The sequence below is a fragment of the Bufo bufo genome, chromosome 3, assembly GCF_905171765.1.
Source record: "Bufo bufo chromosome 3, aBufBuf1.1, whole genome shotgun sequence".
NCBI lineage: Eukaryota > Metazoa > Chordata > Amphibia > Anura > Bufonidae > Bufo > Bufo bufo.
Window position 1 is genome coordinate 6220795 of NC_053391.1, and position 23037 is coordinate 6243831.

Sequence of the window (23037 nt, forward strand, 5' to 3'; positions counted from 1 at the left end):
ACCTGTGGAGGACACACTGTTATGGGGGCATCTGTCGATGGCACTGTTATGGGGGGGGATCTGTGGATGACACACTGTTATGGGGGGGGGATCTGTGGATGACACACTGTTATGGGGGATCTGTGGATGACACACTGTTATGGGGGCATCTGTCGATGGCACTGTTATGGGGGGGGACCTGTGGAGGACACACTGTTATGGGGGATCTGTGGAGGACACACTGTTATGGGGGATCTGTGGATGACACACTGTTATGGGGGCATCTGTCGATGGCACTGTTATGGGGGGGGATCTGTGGATGACACATATATAGCATCTTATGCTATGTGTCATCCACAGATCCCCCCCCCCCCCCCCCCACAACAGTGTCCCTGTGTAGTGAATGACCCCCGATACAGGGAGTGGGGGTCGGCATCTGGTTTTGTAATGGCAGCGGGGCCCGGTGCAGTCACTGTATTCTATTACACCGGGCCCCGCACACTGTAGTAATCATATCTAACCTGTAGGCAATGTATAGAAATCATGTGCAATCCAGCCTGTAGTACTTACTACAATCCTCAGTAGCAGGCAGGAGGCCAGGCGGGCGGGGGCAGCGTAACTCACTACGTCTGCGCCGCCTGCTTCATTCATAAAGTGGGAGGAGCAGGCGCGTGACGTAGTGAGTTACGCTGCCCCCGCCCGCCTGGCCTCCTGCCTGCTACTGAGGATTGTAGTAAGTACTACAGGCTGGATTGCACATGATTTCTATACATTGCCTACAGGTTAGATATGATTACTACAGTGTGCGGGGCCCGGTGTAATAGAATACAGTGACTGCACCGGGCCCCGCTGCCATTACAAAACCAGATGCCGACCCCCACCCCCTACTCCCTCCCCGCCGATACACCAGCTGGCCGCGCTGTGCAGCATCACGGCAGTGTAAATTGCAGCATTCGCCCCATAAGACGCACTGCCATTTTGCCCCCACTTTTGGGGGGGGGGGGGTAAATACGGTAAGTGTCTGTACGATCTACATGACATATTGCCTGGGTGTAAATCAGCTGCTGATTGAGATTGTGCTGAGACTTCCTGCTGGGAGAGGGGAAGAAAGCGCTACTCCATTTACAGCACTAGAGTTTATATACACGTCACATGCACAGCAGCTTCTAGCTCCATTTCTTGGCCAGTAGGATTGGTGGGGAGGGGGAGGGGACACAACAAATACATCACAAAGCAAATCATATGCAATTCCAGAACACAATTCACAAAGTCAAAAATCACCGCCCAGTGCAATGGAGATGCGGTTGTAGGGACAGAAGGGGGAGGGGGTCACAGGAAAGTGCAGCCTGTTTCACTGTCAAACAAAAGTTGGTGTAAGGTCCTCTGTAAAGTTTATGACCGGCCGCACGTTGCGCTGATGACTTGGCCACCCATGCAGGTGGTCGGCAGCCTCCGTGTCAGTGGTACAGCTGTCACTAGAGTCACAGGTAGGTGGCGAACACATGTCACAGTACGGTCTGTGACAGTAACAGAAAGTCTCCTCCGAGCTGCTGGAGTCTGACTCAGAACAGAGAGTTTGGGGTCTGAGGGTCTCGGTTCCCGTGTTGCTCCAGTGAGTAGCATGGCCTAATCTCCTGGGAGGTTCTGGTGGCTCTGATAATTTGGTTACCCAAAGACCACCATTTTCCTGGCCACGTAACTCTGTGTCCCTCATTAGGACAGATGGATGATGATAACGTTCAAGGTTTTTTTCATCCGGTCTTAGATCACCTGTGTCGTCTCTTAGGGGGTTTGCCCCATTATTTCTGTCTCTGGCCCCGATGAGACACCGAGGTGGAGGCAATACAGCTCTAGAGTACTGTGAGGACGGGAGGATGTTCCTGCGGACGTGTCCGTGGCCTCTTCGTCTCCGTGCTATGTAAGGGGACAAGCTGATGCAGACGTTGTGGAAACCTTCAGGGGGATGTGAGATGGCTTCTTGTTGGATGCTGTGGCTGGCACGTCTCTGCCTCCGAGGAGACAGCTGACTAGATGCGGACAGAGTCTCTATACTGAGCTCCCTGAGAATCTCCTGAAGCTTCTCACTGCTGACGTAGTTCACCTTCCGTGACAGTTGCTCCCAAGCCTCGGAGGGGCCGTCCACCAATTTCTCTAAGTACTCATTAGGAACACTGTTGACAAAGCTGACGTTTCTGGAGACTGCAGCCAGGTCATTGTCTTCTTTTGGTTCTGGAGATGGAAGGACAACCTCTTGGAAATTGCCTCCTTCCTCAGCAGAGGGCTTCACGTCTTCACCTGTGCATTTCACAGCAGCCTGGATGGACGGACTGTGGTTTATGTCCTCGTCCGGAGCCCTGGTCGAGGGTCCTTTATTTTCACTATTAGCAGCGGTCTCGTCTGTAGCTGCTTTGTGCTGATTGATGGTCGGCGTGGAGGTGGATATCGCCGACACTTGTGTAATTTCCACGCTACATTCTGACTTCAGGAGCTCCACCAGCTTCTCCTTGGCATTGATCACCTGCTCCTGGAGACTTTCTATCACAGCATTTTTCTGTCGTATGAAAGAAACAGACAAAGTGCTTTACATCCAGAAGCCAGCCACCATAGAACGCAGCAGAAAACCCACCCTGACATAATAATTCTCATGGCTGATGATTTGTTACAATGTATCCCATCTAAAAAAAAAATCCTCTGTCAGCTAAACACAGTAGTATCACACCTCTATCTCCTGTACTTTTTACCTGCAATGATACATTGTATCACCCCGTGATGTTGCGGCCTCCTCCCCCAGTCAGGTCGAGGTAGATTAGTGCGCGTATTCGGTGTCTCTTATGGAATGGGTTTTCAAAACAACAACCAATATTAAAGGGAGTCCGTCAGCAGGACATTCCCTGTTACCCCAGGCACCATGCCTTGTAGGCCGAGCTCAGCCGAATGTAATGACACCTTTCACTTAGTGATCCATTGCTTAATTCTGGAGGAAAAAAATACTTTGAATCCATATGCAAATGAGCAGTTAAGTGCACTGAGGGCGGGCCTAAGCCAGTCTGTACACTCTGACTCCTCCTCCTTCCACTGCCAGACATTCCCTCTCCTTGATTGGCAAGATGACGATGCAGGAACCTGACCCTGTAAATCAAGAGTAAGGGTGCACAGAGCGGCATGGGCCTGCCCTCGGTGCACCTAAAAAGTACTTTTTCTCCATAATGAAGCAATGGATCGCTAAGTGAAAGTCATCATTTCGTTCACCTGAGCTCGCTCCACGGGGCAGATGGACTCCCTTTAACAGAAGGTCGTTCACTATACGGTGTAGTCACCGGTCTGCATGCTTGTCTCTTTAAATATGGACACCACAAGTTTTTACAAGAGTAGATCTAAAGCTGGCAAACGATCTACGGCTCCGCTCAATAAAAGGCCTCCTCTGATTGTCCCCCGAGGGCAGATTTCAGGAGGAAATAGGCTCGGGCCTGGTGGATGTCAGATGTCCTGGCCGCAGCTCGGCTAGTAACGTGGCTGAGGATTAGTGGCCCTGCCTCAATAATTGGGAAGAACCTGTCGGTGTCACCTCGGTCAGCAGCCGCCTCATGGAGGTGTTCTCTCCCAGCAGGTGGTAGATCTGCTCTTCACTGTACATAGACCTTATGCTCTTGCAAGGACTGTTGAAATATTTGGCCATCTGCACGTTGGTCTGACTTGGCTCCTCCTCAAACTGCTTCCACTGCAAAAGCTGAGGAGACAGAGCAGATACACGCGTGCATTACAAAATGTATTCCGAGGGTGGACAGCAATACCATGTTAGATAGGCCATCACTACTGAATGTCCCCTGGTCGATGATGGTGAGGAGCACTGCAGGCTGCTGCATCAGGTTACACCTAGGGACTGAGCACGACCACTGCTCCTTCAGGCCCGGCACTTGGTAGAACACCTCGTATCAGCTTTTCTAGGACTATTGCGTTTATATAGTAAGGGGGATAAAGATGTGGGTCCCAAACCCTGGAGAATGGGGCGGCACTTCTCCCTCTACGAGTCAGTAGGTGGCTGCAGCGCTCGTATCTAAACTCTGAGGCGAAAGAGCCGAGTGCGGCCTCCTCTCCATCACCTTCCATAGGGACCCCCATTCTCCCTGCGGTGGGACTGCACCTATCAGGCCTTTATAGTATATGCCATACCCCTTTAACTCATTCAAAATATAATGAAATCTGACATTTGTAGAAATTATCAGTTCATGTTCAGACTCAAAAAATATGTATTTCTACTGTGTAAATATAAGATAAAAAAACGACTCCTCAGTGGATGACTAACTGAGAAGAAGTTGACAAAACTGCAAGCTTTCGAGGCTACTTGGGCCTCTTCGTCAGACGTCTCTTAAGACAGTAGCTGAAGATTCGTTTCCATGGTTACGACCACCCTACAATCCGGCAGTGATGGTCATGCTTGCTCACTGCAAGAAAAAGTTCCGGCCTATGCACACTCCTGCAGTCCCGGCCACCACACAGGCCAGTGCCTTTTCCTATAGCAGTGGTCAGCAACCTTCTGCACTCAAGCTGCTGTGAAACTACAACTCCCAGCATGCACACATACTTGTTTTTTTGTTTTTTTTACTTCCATAGAAGTGAAAAGAGGATTCTGGGAGTTGTAGTTTCAGAACAGCTGGAGTTCCGGAGGTTGCTGATCCCTGTCCTATAGTGTGCAAGCACGACCACCATTGCTGGGTTACAGGGTGGTCGTAACCCCTGGATATGAGCAGTGTAGTATGTGATGGAAAAATGAATCAAGGCAGTAAAGGAGGCAACATGGAGAACCACAATACATTAGTAAGGGCCTTGCTGGAGTGAGAGGACCCCTTTAAGGAATGTGGCCCTCAGATCTCTTGGGTTCATCACATTCTTGTACTGGACATCAATTAGAGGTGAATAAGACGCACACTTTTCTATAACCCTCCTGTACACCTGCTTGTTTCCTCCTCCCATTGACCTTCTTTCTATCCCTTGTCTCCTCCACCTCATTAGTCCTCTGCTGACGGAGAGGTCCAAGGAGCCTTGAGAGCTTGCATCATCTTCTCAGGCATTAGAAGGTATCGACCACTGAGGAATCTGAACTTTCAGACTCAACCATGTTGAACGCATTTCAGGTGGTCACCTGGATTAGAGGTCGATGTGATGAGATCTGGTGTTTGCCTTAGAGGTTATACCAGACGTGGGGTTTGGACTGAGCAGTTTTGGGTTTGAGGTCGCGCAGGGTTTAGGGTTTGGATTGGATCAGAGACTTGGCATTGCTTGAAGTTGGGATAAGTCAGAACGGAAGGTGGAGCCGCTTTTGCACTTTGTGTGGTTTTCGATGTGAAGTCAGATTTGTGATTGAGTTATGAAGAGTAATGGAGCGGAGCAAGGTTTGGGTTTGGACGACAGATGGAGACAGATTTGGTTTGCATTAGAAGTGGCTAGATAAAAAATAAATCCCTCCTGCAGCTGAATGTGTGTTATGTGCAGATTTTGGGTCTTTGTTTCGTATATTAACTTCCTGGTAATGTCAGCGATGTGCTTTGTGCTCTCAGCCATGTCCGCTCTCCCCTCTCACAGCAGACACTGAGGCTGCAGCTGCATCCCCCTCCTCCCTGTCGGTGCCACTTCAACAACCACTGTCAGTATTAGGAATATTCTCCCTGTTTTCTAATATATTTAAGGCTACTTTCACACTAGCGTTTTTTGCAGAGCCGTCATGGATCTGCAAAAAACGCTTCAGTTACAATAATACAAACCGCATGCATCTGTCATAAACGGATCCGGTTGTATTATGTCTTCTATGGCCATGATGGATCCGTTTTGAACACCATTGAAAGTCAATGGGGGACGGATCCGTTTTCTATTGTGTCAGAGAAAACGGTTTGGCTCCGCTTCGTCAGGCGGACAGCAAAACGCTCCAGAGCGGAATAGGTGACCGATCGTAGGCGAACTGATGCATTCTGAGCGGATCCTTTTCCATTCAGAATGCATTAGGGCAAAACTGATCCGTTTTATCCTAATGCATTCTGAATGGAGAGCATGCTGTAGTTTTCTCTCCGGCCAAAAATACTGATCACTTGCATGCGAAGACCTTTAAAAATGCAAAAAAAAAATTATACCGGATCTATTTTTCCAGATGACACCAGAGAGACAGATCCGCATCTGGACCCATCTCACAAATGCATCCGTTTGCGTCTGGACTGCCTGCCTGCCGGAGTCCTCTGCCGCAAGTGTGAAAGTCCCCTAATGGGACACTCAGCGTCTGGCCGCACACCTGGCCTCACGGAGGTATGTGACTCAGGGTCGGCTAAGAGCAGGATGCCTCATGTTCCTGTAAATGCGGATGTCAGTGTAGCCTCCAGTACATAATACCAGGTCCTCCGCCGCCCCCTACTGGAAGCAAGAACCACAGACTCCAATATCCGCTGCACAGTTCACTGAGGACATGTCTGACATGTTGTGGTGACAGAAGAGCATGGGCCTAAAACGAAGAGCAGCAGAGACATATGGAAGAAAGAGGAAGAGGAACTTTACTGCATTGCAAAGTCTGTGTTCAAGGCAAGGCTGAGAGCAAGGAGCTAAGGATCCGAAACATTGACACAGGTATTACTGAAGGAACTGGTCATTGTGATTGATGGATGACCACACAGCAAGATGTCCTCATTATCATCCTGAGGAGCATTATTATACCTGGCAATAATTGTCAGCTCTCATAGAGGTGAAACCTGAATATGTAATGTAGTGTACAAAACACTACTATAATACTGCTCCTATGTACAGGAATATAACTGCTATAATACTGCCTCCTATGTATAAGAATATAACTACTATAATACTGCCTCTATGTACAAGAATATAACTACTATATTACTGCTCCTATGTACAAGAATATAACTACTATAATACTGCTCCTATGTACAAGAATATAACTACTATAATACTACTCCTATGTACAAGAATATAACTACTATAATACTGCTCCTATGTACAAAAATATAACTACTATAATACTGCCTCCTATGTACAAGAATATAACTACTATAATACTGCTCCTATGTACAAGAATATAAATACTATAATACTTCTCCTATGTACAAGAATATAACTACTATAATACTGCTCCTATGTATAAGAATATAACTGCTATAATACTGCCTCCTATGTACAAGAATATAACTACTATAATACTGTCTACTATGTACAAGAATATAACTACTATAATACTGCCTCCTATGTACAAGAATATAACTACTATAATACTGCCTCCTATGTACAAGAATATAACTACTATAATACTTCTCCTATGTACAAGAATATTACTACTATAATACTGCTCCTATGTACAAGAATATAACTACTATAATACTGCACCTATGTACAAGAATATAACTACTATAATACTGCCTCCTATGTACAAGAATATAACTACTATAATACTGCCTCCTATGTACAAGAATATAACTACTATAATACTGCCTCCTATGTACAAGACTATAACTACTATAATACTGCCTCCTATGTACAAGACTATAACTACTATAATACTGCCTCCTATGTACAAGAATATAACTACTATAATACTGCTCCTATGTACAAGAATATAACTACTATAATACTGCTCCTATGTACAAGAATATAACTACTATAATACTGCCTCCTATGTACAAGAATATAACTACTATAATACTGCCTCCTATGTACAAGAATATAACTACTATAATACTGCTCCTATGTACAAGAATATAACTACTATAATACTGCTCCTATGTACAAGAATATAACTACTATAATACTGCCTCCTATGTACAAGAATATAACTACTATAATACTGCTCCTATGTACAAGAATATAACTACTATAATACTGCTCCTATGTACAAGAATATAACTACTATAATACTGCTCCTATGTACAAGAATATAACTACTATAATACTGCCTCCTATGTACAAGAATATAACTACTATAATACTGCTCCTATGTACAAGAATATAACTACTATAATACCGCTCCTATATACAAGAATATAACTACTATAATACCGCTCCTATATACAAGAATATAACTACTATAATACCGCTCCTATATACAAGAATATAACTACTATAATACTGCTCCTATGTACAAGAATATAACTACTATAGTACTGCTCCTATGTACAAGAATATAACTACTATAATACTGCCTTCTATGTACAAGAATATAACTACTATAATACTGCTCCTATGTACAAGAACATAACTGCTATAATACTGCCTCCTATGTACAAGAATATAACTACTATAATACTGCTCCTATGTACAAGAATATAACTACTATAATACTGCTCCTATGTACAAGAATATAACTACTATAATACTGCTCCTATGTACAAGAATATAACTACTATAGTACTGCTCCTATGTACAAGAATATAACTACTATAATACTGCTCCTGTGTACAAGAATATAACTACTATAATACTGCCTCCTACGTACAGGAATATAACTACTATAATACTGCTCCTATGTACAAGAATATAACTACTATAATACTGCCTCCTACGTACAGGAATATAACTACTATAATACTGCTCCTATGTACAAGAATATAACTACTATAATACTGCCTCCTACGTACAAGAATATAACTACTATAATACTGCTCCTATGTACAGGAATATAACTACTATAATACTGCTCCTATGTACAAGAATATAACTACTATAATACTGTCTCCTATGTACAAGAATATAACTACAATAATACTGCTCCTATGTACAAGAATATAACTACTATAATACTGCTCCTATGTACAAGAATATAACTACTATAATACTGCCTCCTATGTACAAGAATATAACTGCTATAATACTGCCTCCTATGTACAAGAATATAACTACTATAATACTGCCTCCTATGTACAGGAATATAACTACTATAATACTGCTCCTATGTACAAGAATATAACTACTATAATACTGCACCTATGTACAAGAATATAACTACTATAATACTGCCTCCTATGTACAAGAATATAACTACTATAATACTGCCTCCTATGTACAAGAATATAACTACTATAATACTGCCTCCTATGTACAAGACTATAACTACTATAATACTGCCTCCTATGTACAAGACTATAACTACTATAATACTGCCTCCTATGTACAAGAATATAACTACTATAATACTGCTCCTATGTACAGGAATATAACTACTATAATACTGCTCTTATGTACAAGAATATAACTACTATAATACTGCTCCTATGTACAAGAATATAACTACTATAATACTGCCTCCTATGTACAAGAATATAACTACTATAATACTGCTCCTATGTACAAGAATATAACTACTATAATACTGCTCCTATGTACAAGAATATAACTACTATAATACTGCCTCCTATGTACAAGAATATAACTACTATAATACTGCCTCCTATGTACAAGAATATAACTACTATAATACTGCTCCTATGTACAAGAATATAACTACTATAATACTGCTCCTATGTACAAGAATATAACTACTATAATACTGCCTCCTATGTACAAGAATATAACTACTATAATACTGCTCCTATGTACAAGAATATAACTACTATAATACTGCTCCTATGTACAAGAATATAACTACTATAATACTGCTCCTATGTACAAGAATATAACTACTATAATACTGCCTCCTATGTACAAGAATATAACTACTATAATACTGCTCCTATGTACAAGAATATAACTACTATAATACCGCTCCTATATACAAGAATATAACTACTATAATACTGCTCCTATGTACAAGAATATAACTACTATAGTACTGCTCCTATGTACAAGAATATAACTGCTATAATACTGCCTTCTATGTACAAGAATATAACTACTATAATACTGCTCCTATGTACAAGAACATAACTGCTATAATACTGCCTCCTATGTACAAGAATATAACTACTATAATACTGCTCCTATGTACAAGAATATAACTACTATAATACTGCTCCTATGTACAAGAATATAACTACTATAATACTGCTCCTATGTACAAGAATATAACTACTATAGTACTGCTCCTATGTACAAGAATATAACTACTATAATACTGCTCCTATGTACAAGAATATAACTACTATAATACTGCTCCTATGTACAAGAATATAACTACTATAATACTGCCTCCTACGTACAGGAATATAACTACTATAATACTGCTCCTATGTACAAGAATATAACTACTATAATACTGCCTCCTACGTACAGGAATATAACTACTATAATACTGCTCCTATGTACAAGAATATAACTACTATAATACTGCCTCCTACGTACAAGAATATAACTACTATAATACTCCTCCTATGTACAAGAATATAACTACTATAATACTGCTCCTATGTACAAGAATATAACTACTATAATACTGCTCCTATGTACAGGAATATAACTACTATAATACTGCTCCTATGTACAAGAATATAACTACTATAATACTGCTCCTATGTACAAGAATATAACTACTATAATACTGCTCCTCTGTACAAGAATATAACTACTATAATACTGCCTCCTATGTACAAGAATATAACTACTATGGGGGCGGAGCCTGACAGCCGACCGAGAGAGACGCATGTGAGAGAGCTCCTCTCCATGTGAGCCAGCAAACAAGTAAATTCAGCTATCTAGCCTTACAAAAATGGGCAAAGTGGGTAGATTTATTCCTAGTGATAAACCTGAACCCAATAGATTGGACAGAAACACACAAGACATGGATAAATTCCTCAACAAGAGGCCTCCAGCCGCAAGTGCTGCCAAGATGGCGCCGCATGAGCAAGATGAATGGCTGCAGGACGCAGACGGAACAGAGGGCGACTCTACAGATAGAGACACCCGGTCTCGTGCGAACCCATCGGCACCCATCTCACGCCAATTCATACAGCAGGCTCTGGCATCAGCACTGGCTCCGGTGTTACAAGATCTCACGGAGATAAAAAGCGATGTGAAGCACATTGGACACCGGGTGGAAAAGCTAGAGCTCAACCAGGCGGCCATACTAACTTTTGCTCATACCATGGGCGACAACAGTGTTGCGCTGGCCTCCTCACTGGACAATGCATTCGCCCTAATAGAAGACCAAGAAAACCGTAGCCGTCGGAAAAATATCAGGCTACGTGGTCTCCCAGAGCTGGTGCCTCATGACGCATTACCTGAAGCGGCTGCCGCCATTTTCTCCGGCCTACTAGGAGCAGCGCGGGCTGCAGAGATCTGTGTGGAGCGTATCCACAGAGCATTGAGGCCGAGACCAAAAGACACAGACCCACCGAGAGACGTGGTATGTGGGCTGCTGCGATACACTGACACAGCGGCTATTCTCAAAGCGGCCAGAGAGCAGAAGGAGCCGATCCATGAAGGAGCCAAGATTCTATTATATCAAGACCTGGCACCCTCGACCCTAAGCAAGAGGAGAATCCTGAGGCCACTCACGGACCACCTAAGGGCACTCAAAATGCCGTATAAATGGCTTTTTCCGTTCGGGTTAACCTTCTCTTCAGAGGGCAAGAGATGTACGATACGCACACCAGCGGACTTACCAGCAGCCTGGTCCCTTCTCCAGACAACTCCACTGGACATACCATCTTGGCTACCATCAGCCGACACAGGAGTCCCACTACCTGAGCTACCCGTGGAGCAGAGGTGGGTCAAAGCAGCAAGTAAAAGAAAATCTAACATCAGGCCTTGAAGCTGCAAGCATTGCCTAATATCACCCTCTTTGCACATTAATGGCATCTGCTGGAAGCGAGAGAGCCGGACTAGGCCACACAATGAACGTTTCTAATGGTTCATGCTGCAAGTATACTGCAATGCTATATATGTCTGCTTTATGCATAACTTTATGTGAGACGCCCAGCCGCTGCCTCGCGACCGAGTACCCAGAAGGGCCTTGGCTGTGATGCCGCGGATGGGCCGCTCCATGGCGGGTTGGTAGAGCCACTGCTGCTGAGGTGGAATACCCCACTCAGGATCAGGTTTAGAGAACGTAAATACTTTAAACACATGCGCTGCATTTAATAGGGTCCTATATTTGAAAGACATGTTGCATGCTTCATCACATTTGCACTAAAATATAGCATTGTCATGACAAAGTGCGGCCTTGGGCCGGTCAGGCTAGGATGTTAAGCTGTTTACACTATTTTACCTTGTTTGCCATGGCTCATGTGACATGTTGGCTTCCCCCACCTGTATTGCCACCTGCCACAGTCCTACATGGCACTCACCAGGGAAATACTGGCGCAATCCTGGTGCAAGCGCCTTAGAACAGGCTGGCTTGGGCCATTCGCGCTTTGCCTTTTTCTGACGGGCTGCGCGTTAGGCACAAGTCACCCGACACACATGTTGGAGACTTACTCCACTCTTCAGTTGCTTTTAAAGTTTTTCTTGTTATTTAGTTTCCCTGGTCACACACGTGAATCTAAACTATTGCTCGCTCTAAAGATTCTATATGGAATATACCATGGCATTGATTAAATGTACATCATTTAATGTCAGAGGGTTTAACACCCCGCAGAAGAGGTCACAAGTCATAAGGTTGATGAAAAAACTGCACACTGATATCTGTTTTCTGCAAGAATTGCACCTTAAGTCAGGGCGTGTGCCCACCCTCCCCAAGACATATTTCCAGCATTGGTTTACTAGTGAATGGAGCGGGGCGGCTAGGGGAGTGGGCATCGCCATATCTAAAAAAATCCCTTTTCAATTGATTTGTAAACAAGAGGACCCAGAGGGGCGCTATATATTTGTGAAGGGCTCAATTGGTACCCAGGTGGTGACACTTGCCAGTTTATATTGCCCTAATAGGGGACAAGCAAAATGGCTCATCAACACTCTGAAGACGTTTGCCTCCTTTGCGGAAGGGATAAGACTAATAGGTGGAGATCTAAACATGACACTAAACCCCTTAGTAGATGCATCTGATGGCACTTCACAATTAACACAAGCGGTCTTAGGCAGGGTAAATAGCTACCTTGCAGATGCCAACCTGGTGGATTCATGGAGACTGCTCCACCCTGTCGACAGAGATTTTTCTTTCTTTTCAGCCCCGCATAACACTTATAAGAGGCTGGACTATGTCCTGATCTCTGGCAGCTGTGCGGACAGGCTGAAGCGGTCCACCATTGAACCCATCACGGTTTCTGACCATGCTCCAGTGACTACCTCACTCCGATTCCCAACATTGCCAATTCATGCCAGACAATGGCGGTTAAATGAGACACTTTTAGATAAACAATCGGACCTGAATAATCTGGGTCAGAAATTGGCTCTTTTCTTTAAAGAGAACTGCACGGAAGGAATGCCGCTCACAACTGTCTGGGAGACGCACAAACAAGTCATGAGGGGGGAGCTCATTGCACTGGGCAGCAGGGTCAAAAGGGACAGACAGGAGCACTTAAATAACCTACTTAAGCAAATTGCTGATATCGAATCGCTGCATAAACGGTCCAGAGCTATAGACGCCAGAGATAAACTAAACACTTTACGTAAACAGCTAACAGACCACCTAAATATAAGCTATGCGAAGACATACCAGTACTCGCAGTTCCGCTTTTACTCCCATGGAGACAGGGGCACCAAACTCATGTCTTCTTTGCTTAAACAAAAGAAGGACTCCATGTATATAGCAGGTATTGACACTAAGGATGGCACTACCCTACACAAAACGTCAGATATAGCCACAGAGTTCCAAAAGTTTTATAAAGAACTATATGGCCTTCCAGAGGAAGTAGCAGGATCCACAGCAACAAGAGATTCGTTGATAGATAGCTTTCTAAACCATCTGCAGCTACCCACTTTAACCGAGGTAGAAGGTCAAGCTTTATTATCTCCTGTTACAGAAGAAGAGGTCACCAAACTTCTAGGTTCCATGCCACTAGGGAAGAGCCCGGGCCCAGACGGCTTCCCAGTGGGTTATTACAAAAAATTCTCAAAAGAGCTAGCTCCCCGCTTGGCGGCCTGGTGCAATGAGCTTCTGAAGGGTTCCCAGTTACATAAGCAATCCCTCGAAGCCACAGTTACTATCCTCCCCAAACCAGGGAAAGACCCTAAATTATGTGGCAGCTATAGGCCAATCTCGTTGTTAAACGTTGATGTCAAGATCTGGGCAAAACTTTTGGCAACCAGAATTAGTGCTCTTCTCCCTAAACTCATAAACCCTGAACAGACAGGTTTTGTACCTGGCAGGGAAGGCAGTCACAACTCGTGTAGAATCCTGTCCATCATGCAGCTAGCTATTAAAAAGAAAATTCCCCTGGTCCTGCTGGGTATAGACGCGGAGAAGGCCTTCGACCGGGTGAATTGGACCTATATGATGAGTACTTTGCAAAAGTTTGGCTTTCCTCAGCAGTTCAGGAATGCTATCATGTCACTGTATGGTGACCCAAGCGCCCGGATCAGAGTTAATGGCACCCTGTCGCCTTCCTTCCCCATAAGGAACGGGACGAGGCAGGGCTGCCCGTTATCGCCTGCTTTGTACATTCTAGTAATGGAAACATTGCTACAAGCTATTAGGGAGCACCCAGATATCAAGGGTATTACACTGGAGAACAGCTCCACTGAACATCTTAATGCAGCATATGCAGATGACCTCTTGGTCATGGTGTCCAACCCGGTCGAGGCCTTCCCGCGTCTGCTATCCCTGTTCGAGCAGTATGGACAAGTGTCCAACTTCAAAGTGAATCATACAAAATCAGAGGCAATGAATGTGTCCGCACCAGCCAATCAGATCAGTCTACTCAAATCCAACACTCCCTTTATATGGCAAACGTCTCACCTGTCCTACCTGGGTATCAAAATTCCTTATAAACTGGATAAAATATTCCAATTAAATTATGCTGCATTACTGAAAGATATCCAACAGCAGTTACACACCCTACGGATCCCGTATGTATCGTGGATGGGCCGGAAGAATATGCTGAAAGCATTTATTATGCCTAGACTGTTATATGCCATGCAGATGCTGCCTGTCTTTCTTCCCTCTTCCTTCTTTACGCAAATTAGACGACTCTTTAGCACGTTCCTTTGGAGGGGGAGGGGAGCGAGACTGGCACATCGCACGCTGATTTTAAGAAAAGCTCAAGGAGGTATGGCATTACCTGATGCGCAGCTATATTATAAAGCCATACACCTGAAGAGGTGGCTATATATCCATGCCCCTTGGTCCAATATCTTAGGCAAAGAAATAGAGATCGCACTACTTGATAGGAGGCAGAGAGCTGGTTTATGGGGCCTGAACTCCTCTACACTACACTCACATGTGCTGCTTAAAGGCACGGTAGCTGTTGTTAAACAGCTAAACAAAGATAAAAGCCTGCTCCTTGCTCCGTCATCCTTGATGCCAGCCGACCTTGCTCCATTCCTAGTTAGACCTAATGCAGATAGTGCACCACCAGCATGGAACAAAATGCACCCTTACACTTTAGAAGAATTCCTAGACGGAGCATCCAGTGCTCTTCATGACCAACACCCCTTAAACAACGTCCTGTCGTCCTGCAACTTTTTAGATACCATTGAATTTAATTCTGTTAGCAAACCACTGCTAAAAGACCGAGCAAAACAGAAACCACTTGGTTTGAGAAACTGATGCATTTAGAGTCGCCCCCTAACAAGCTAATATCTAAATTATACTTAGCACTCAATGTCCAAAACCCTGTAGGGATGCCACATTATTTAAAAACCTGGGCCACAGAACTAGATATGGAATTCTCAGAAACGGATATTTTGCGTATCCACGCACACTCACATGGATTCTCAAGATGCGTGAGAGTACAAGAGCACTCATACAAGTTACTGACCCAGTGGTATCACACCCCGAAACAATTATTCACTAAAGGTCTCAGCAATTCCGACCTGTGCTGGAGGTGTGGGGAGGAGAGTGGATCGCAAACACATATATTTTGGTCTTGTTCAAAAGTACGCGAGTATTGGGAAGGAGTATCTGAAGTAATAGACAAAGTTATGAATAGACATGTCCAGCTATCGCCAGAATTGGTGCTCCTCTGGCTTCCTACTCCAGGCCTGTCTCCATCCAAGTCAAGCTTACCTACACATTTAATACAAGCCGCGAGGCTTCTAATTCCACAGAAGTGGCTCAGTGAAGAACCGCCTGCACTCCCACATTGGGAAATAAAAGTAGACCAGATATGTAGAATGGAGGAGCTGGCTGGTTGGGAGATCAGACGGCATGAGAAATATCTTAAAACTTGGTCCCCATGGCTGACATACAGGAACCAGAGAACAGACCCCCAGGTGTGCTAAGGTGTTAGAGATGCAATTTATACAGTCGCCTTATTATAACTTCAATCCGTGACCACCAAAACCCAACAACTCCTGGTAGAGCGTGTTTAGACAAAACATACATGAAAAGCATTTGAACATGTGTGTTCAGGAGGGTCTCCCCTAGGAGGCCTCACCACCCCAGTTCCCTTCCATCCCAAATTTAAGGACTACTGTCCCTTTTCCTCTTCCTTGTATTCCCCTTTTCTGGTTGGAACTTTTCTTCCTCATACAGATACTGGTGGTAGGAATTAATATTAGTTCACCTCAGGAAACATAATTATCCCAATACTCACTGACATATATTCTTCATAATAAAGCTTACCTATGCAAGGGACAGTTATGCTATGGAAACAGGGTACTTCACAGGATCTAGGTTTGTTGTGAGGTCCTTTATACAACACTCAATATGTTAAATCTTATTGTGATATAATTCAATGTATATTATGAAGAATTGTATGCTTTACTACTAACTAAGTACATTATATGTGATGCCCTTGTCTTGTATGGCAAACTGTGAAGTTGGTTTGTTCCGACACTGTTTTTACTCTGCTACCTTTTGTCAATAAAAAGAAATTTGACAAAGAATATAACTGCTATAATACTGCCTCCTATGTACAAGAATATAACTACTATAATACTGCTCTTATGTACAAGAATATAACTACTATAATACTGCCTCCTATGTACAAGAATATAACTACTATAATACTGCTCCTATGTACAAGAATATAACTACTATAATACTGCCTCCTATGTACAAGACTATAACTACTATAATACTGCTCCTATGTACAAGAATATAACTACTATAATACTGCCTCCTATGTACAAGAATATAACTACTATAATACTGCTCCTATGTACAAGAATATAACTACTATAATACTGCTCCTATGTACAAGAATATAACTACTATAATACTGCTCCTATGTACAAGAATATAACTACTATAATACTGCCTCCTATGTACAAGAATATAACTGCTATAATACTGCTCCTATGTACAAGAATATAACTACTATAATACTGCCTCCTATGTACAAGACTATAACTACTATAATACTGCTCCTATGTACAAGAATATAACTACTATAATACTGCCTCCTACGTACAGGAATATAACTACTATAATACTGCTCCTATGTACAAGAATATAACTACTATAATACTGCCTCCTATGTACAAGAATATAACTGCTATAATACTGCTCCTATGTACAAGAATATAACTACTATAATACTGCCTCCTATGTACAAGACTATAACTACTATAATACTGCCTCCTATGTACAATAATATAACTACTATAATACTGCCTCCTATGTACAAGAATATAACTACTATAATACTGCTCCTATGTACAAGAATATAACTACTATAATACTGCTCTTATGTACAAGAATATAACTACTATAATACTGCTCCTATATACAAGAATATAACTACTATAATACTGCCTCCTATGTACAAGAATATAACTGCTATAATACTGCTCCTATGTACAGGAATATAACTACTATAATACTGCTCCTATGTACAGGAATATAACTACTATAATACTGCTCCTATGTACAAGAATATAACTACTATAATACTGCCTCCTATGTACAAGAATATAACTACTATAATACTGCTCCTATGTACAAGAATATAATTACTATAATACTGCTCCTATGTACAAGAATATAACTGCTATAATACTGCTCCATGTACAAGAATATAACTACTATAATACTGCCTCCTATGTACAAGAATATAACTACTATAATACTGCTTCTATGTACAAGAATATAACTACTATAATACTGCTCCTATGTACAAGAATATAACTACTATAATACTGCTCCTATGTACAAGAATATAACTACTATAATACTGCCTCCTATGTACAAGAATATAACTACTATAATACTGCCTCCTATGTACAAGAATATAACTACTATAATACTGCTCCTATGTACAGGAATATAACTACTATAATACTGCTCCTATGTACAGGAATATATCTACTATAATACTGCCTCCTATGTACAAGAATATAACTGCTATAATACTGCTCCTATGTACAAGAATATAACTGCTATAATACTGCTCCTATGTACAAAAATATAACTACTATAATACTGCTCCTATGTACAGGGATATAACTACTAGAATACTGCCCCTATGTCCAGGTGTTTATGGTCAGACTTACCTGTGGGATGAAGATGAGACATGTGATGGTGGTGGTGCAGAGGAGGACGCTTCCAGCTGTCACCCCATAGACCAGGCTGGACCAGTTATAGAAGAACCGTGACACTGACAGGACGGTCACGGTGGCCACAATCACCAGGCTGCTGCCCACCATGATGACCAGAGACTGGTTGACCGGGGGAGTGCTGATATTCTTGGTCAGGCCGGCCAGGTAAGTGCCGTACACCAGAAACATGCCCTGAGATGAAAAGAAAGTCATTCACTAAAACCTCCCAACCACGGATGGAGCTCGCAGTTCTCGATATACAGTATATTATCTTTTTTCTGGGAGGGGCTAGAGCTGTGTCAATCTTAAGCCTATTGGTTCATGACTACAATGCCAGGATTATAGTAAAGACTGACACACACAGTACAGATCATTCGGCTGGACACAGACAGACCCTTGTTGCAGAGTTTATACCTTGAACCCCAGAAGAAGAGCGATCCAGAAGTCCATGTACTTGGAGGAGCAGAGGTGCGTCCTGGTGACTTCACAGAATGTGGCGCGTTCTGCAGCCTGGAGTGGAGAGAAAGAAAATGCCTCATCTGACAGAATAGTAGGGGCTGTGCCTCATCTGACGGAATACTGGAGGCTGTGCCTCAGCTGACGGAATACTGGGGGCTGTGCCTCATCTGACAGAATAGTAGGGGCTGTGCCTCATCTGACAGAATACTGGAGGCTGTGCCTCAGCTGACGGAATACTGGAGGCTGTGCCTCATCTGACGGAATACTGGGGGCTGTGCCTCATCTGACGGAATACTGGGGGCTGTGCCTCATCTGACGGAATACTGGGGGCTGTGCCTCATCTGACGGAATACTGGGGGCTGTGCCTCATCTGACGGAATACTGGAGGCTGTGCCTCAGCTGACGGAATACTGGAGGCTGTGCCTCAGCTGACGGAATACTGGGGGCTGTGCCTCATCTGACGGAATACTGGGGGCTGTGCCTCATCTGACGGAATACTGGGGGCTGTGCCTCATCTGACGGAATACTGGGGGCTGTGCCTCATCTGACGGAATACTGGGGGCTGTGCCTCATCTGATGGAATACTGGGGCTGTGCCTCATCTGACGGAATACTGGGGGCTGTGCCTCATCTGACGGGATACTGGGGGCTGTGCCTCATCTGACGGGATACTGGGGGCTGTGCCTCATCTGACGGAATACTGGGGGCTGTGCCTCATCTGACGGGATACTGGGGGCTGTGCCTCATCTTACGGGATACTGGGGGCTGTGCCTCATCTTACGGGATACTGGGGGCTGTGCCTCATCTGACGGGATACTGGGGGCTGTGCCTCATCTGACGGAATACTGGGGGCTGTGCCTCATCTGACGGAATACTGGGGACTCCTCCAGACTCCTATATCCTCTCCTCCAGATTTCTCTGTCCCTTCCTGCAGACTCCTCTGGACCCTCTTCCAGACTCCTCTGGCCCCTCTTCCAGACTCCTCTGGCCCCTTCTTCAGACTTCTCTGTTTTCTTCTTCTGACACCTCTTGTCCCTCCTCCAGACTCCTATATTTCCTCCTCCAGATTTCTCTGTCCCCTCCTGCAGACTCCTCTGGTCCCCCCCTCCAGACTGCTATGGTCCCTCCTCCTGACCCCTCTGGTCACTCTTCTGTCCCCTCTTTCAGACACCTCTGTCCCCTCCTTCAGACACCTCTGGCTTCTTCTCCAGACTCCTCTGGCTTCTTCTCCAGACTCCTCTGGCTTCTTCTCCAGACTCCTCTGGCTTCTTCTCCAGACTCCTCTGGCTTCTTCTCCAGACTCCTCTGGCTTCTTCTCCAGACTCCTCTGGCTTCTTCTCCAGACTCCTCTGGCTCCTTCTCCAGACTCCTCTGTCCCGTCCCCTCCTCCTGACACTTCAGGACCTCTGTCCCCTCTAGACTCCTTTGTCACCTGCACACTCCTCTGGTCCCTCAGCCTGTTCAGCGCCCCCCTGTGGCAGCAGTCTTATAGATGCTATTGCGGTTCTCCACAGTTTTACAAGCACTAAACCCATACACTGACCATCCCTCATGTACTCGTCTCCTGCCTCACCTTAATGCTGGCGCTCACATTCTGGACACAGGTCACAGGGTCAGATAACACCCAGGAGAGAAGCAGCAGAGAGTCCATGAAGAGCAGAGCAGCTTCCAGCCCCAGCAGCGTGATGTCCTTTATAATCTACAGGGGGAAAGAGCAGTCCGTAATCGGGACATCAGCAGACATGACTCTATAACTTCCACCCAACACCCACCACACAAGAAATATCATGGGTCACCTGAAAAAATTACATTCCTGGCCTCTGTTATACTCCAGAGCTGCAATCACAATTCAGCTAGTTGTAAGAAACAGCTAGTAAATATATAGACCTGAACTTCCCTAAGGCCTCCTGCACACGACCGTATTTTTTTGCGGTCCGCAAAAATGGGTCCCGTTTTTCCGTGACCCGTGACCGTTTTTTCGTCCGTGGGTCTTCCTTGATTTTTGGAGGATCCACAGACATGAAAAAAAAAGTCGTTTTGGTGTCCGCCTGGCCGTGCGGAGCCAAACGGATCCGTCCTGAATTACAATGCAAGTCAATGGGGACGGATCCGTTTGACGTTGACACAATATGGTGCAATTTCAAACGGATCCGTCCCCCATTGACTTTTAATGTAAAGTCAGGATTATACCATCGGATCGGAGTTTTCTCCAATCCGATGGTATATTTTAACTTGAAGCGTCCCCATCACCATGGGAACGCCTCTATGTTAGAATATACCGTCAGATTTGAGTTACATCGTGAAACTCAAATCCGACAGTATATTCTAACACAGAGGCGTTCCCATGGTGATGGGGACGCTTCAGGTTAGAATATACTAAAATAACTGTGTACATGACTGCCCCCTGCTGCCTGGCAGGTGCTGCCAGGCAGCAGGGGGCAGCCCCCCCCCCTGTAGTTAACACATTGGTGGCCAGTGCGGCCGCCCCCCCCCCCTCCCCTGTAGTTAACTCGTTGGTAGCCAGTGGGCCCCCCTCCCTCCCCTGTAGTTAACTTGTTGGTGGCCAGTGGGCCCCCCTCCCTCCCCTGTAGTTAACTCGTTGGTGGCCAGTGGGCCCCCCCTCCCTCCCCTGTAGTTAACTCGTTGGTGGCCAGTGGGCCCTCTCCCCTCCCTCCCCCTCCTAATTAAAATCTCCCCCCCTATCATTGGTGGCAGCGGAGAGTACCGATCGGAGTCCCAGTTTAATCGCTGGGGCTCCGATCGGTAACCATGGCAACCAGGACGCTACTGCTGTCCCAGTTGCCATGGTTACTTAGCAATTTGTAGCAGCATTATACTTACCTGCGAGCTGCGATCTCTGCGTCCGGCCGGGAGCTCCTCCTACTGGTAAGTGACAGGTCATTAAGCAATGCGGCGCACAGACCTGTCACTTACCAGTAGGAGGAGCTCCCGGCCGGACGCAGAGATCGCAGCTCGCAGGTAAGTATAATGGTTCTACAAATTGCTAAGTAACCATGGCAACCTGGACTGCAGTAGCGTCCTGGTTGCCATGGTTACTGATCGGAGCCCCAGCGATTAAACTGGGACTCCGATCGGTACTCTCCGCTGCCACCAATGATAGGGGAGGGAGATTTTAATTAGGAGGGAGGGGAGAGGGCCCACTGGCCACCAACGAGTTAACTACAGGGGAGGGAGGGGGGCCGGCCGCACTGGCCACCAACGAGTTAACTACAGGGGAGGGAGGGGGGCCCACTGGCCACCAACAAGTTAACTACAGGGGAGGGAGGGGGGGGCGGCCGCACTGGCCACCAATGTGTTAACTACGGGGGGGGGCCCACTGGCCACCAATGAGTTAACTACAAGGGAGGGGGGGGGGGCGGCCGCACTGGCCACCAATGTGTTAACTACAGGGGGGGGCCCACTGGCCACCAATGTGTTAACTACAGGGGGGGGGGGCTGCCCCCTGCTGCCTGGCAGCAGGGGGCAGTCATGTACACAGTTCTTTTAGTATATTCTAACCTGAAGAGTCAATCTTGTGTGCATCCGTGTTCTTTCACGGACCCATTGACTTGAATGGGTCCGTGAACCGTTGGCCGTGAAAAAAATAGGACAGGTCATATTTTTTTCACGGCCAGGAAACACGGATCACGGATGCGGCTGCAAAACGGTGCATTTTCCGATTTTTCCGTGGACCCATTGAAAGTCAATGGGTCCGCGAAAAAAAACGGAAAACGGCACAACAGCCACGGGTGCAACGGTCGTGTGCAGGAGGCCTAACAGTGAGGCTGAGCTCCAGTAATACAGGTAACGTAGGGGGGTAAAGAAGAGAGTACCCAGAATGCAAATCACCAGAAGAAGCTCTGTGCAGACACTGAACATGCAGGGGAAGTAATGTATGTACACAGTGTCTGCACCAGCAGAATAGTGAGTGCAGCTCTACAGTATAATACAGGATGTAACTCAGGATCAGTACAGGAGAAGTAATGTATGTACACAGTGACTGCACCAGCAGAATAGGGAGTGCAGCTCTGAAGTATAATACAGG

General features: G+C 45.0%; 1 protein-coding gene across 1 annotated transcript in view; it reads right to left on the reverse strand.

Moving 5' to 3' along the window:
* Nucleotides 1–1265: 1265 nt before the first annotated feature.
* Nucleotides 1266–23037, reverse strand: part of GPR156 (G protein-coupled receptor 156) — a 28547-nt gene continuing 6775 nt past the window's right edge. The window contains exons 5-9 of the mRNA XM_040421732.1: nt 20566–20691; nt 18949–19044; nt 18490–18726; nt 3545–3706; nt 1266–2530 (exon numbers count right to left, since the gene is read on the reverse strand). Of these exons, the coding sequence (XP_040277666.1) occupies nt 1337–2530; nt 3545–3706; nt 18490–18726; nt 18949–19044; nt 20566–20691 (1815 nt within the window). The 3' untranslated portion in view covers nt 1266–1336. The remainder of the gene's footprint in view (nt 2531–3544; nt 3707–18489; nt 18727–18948; nt 19045–20565; nt 20692–23037) is intronic.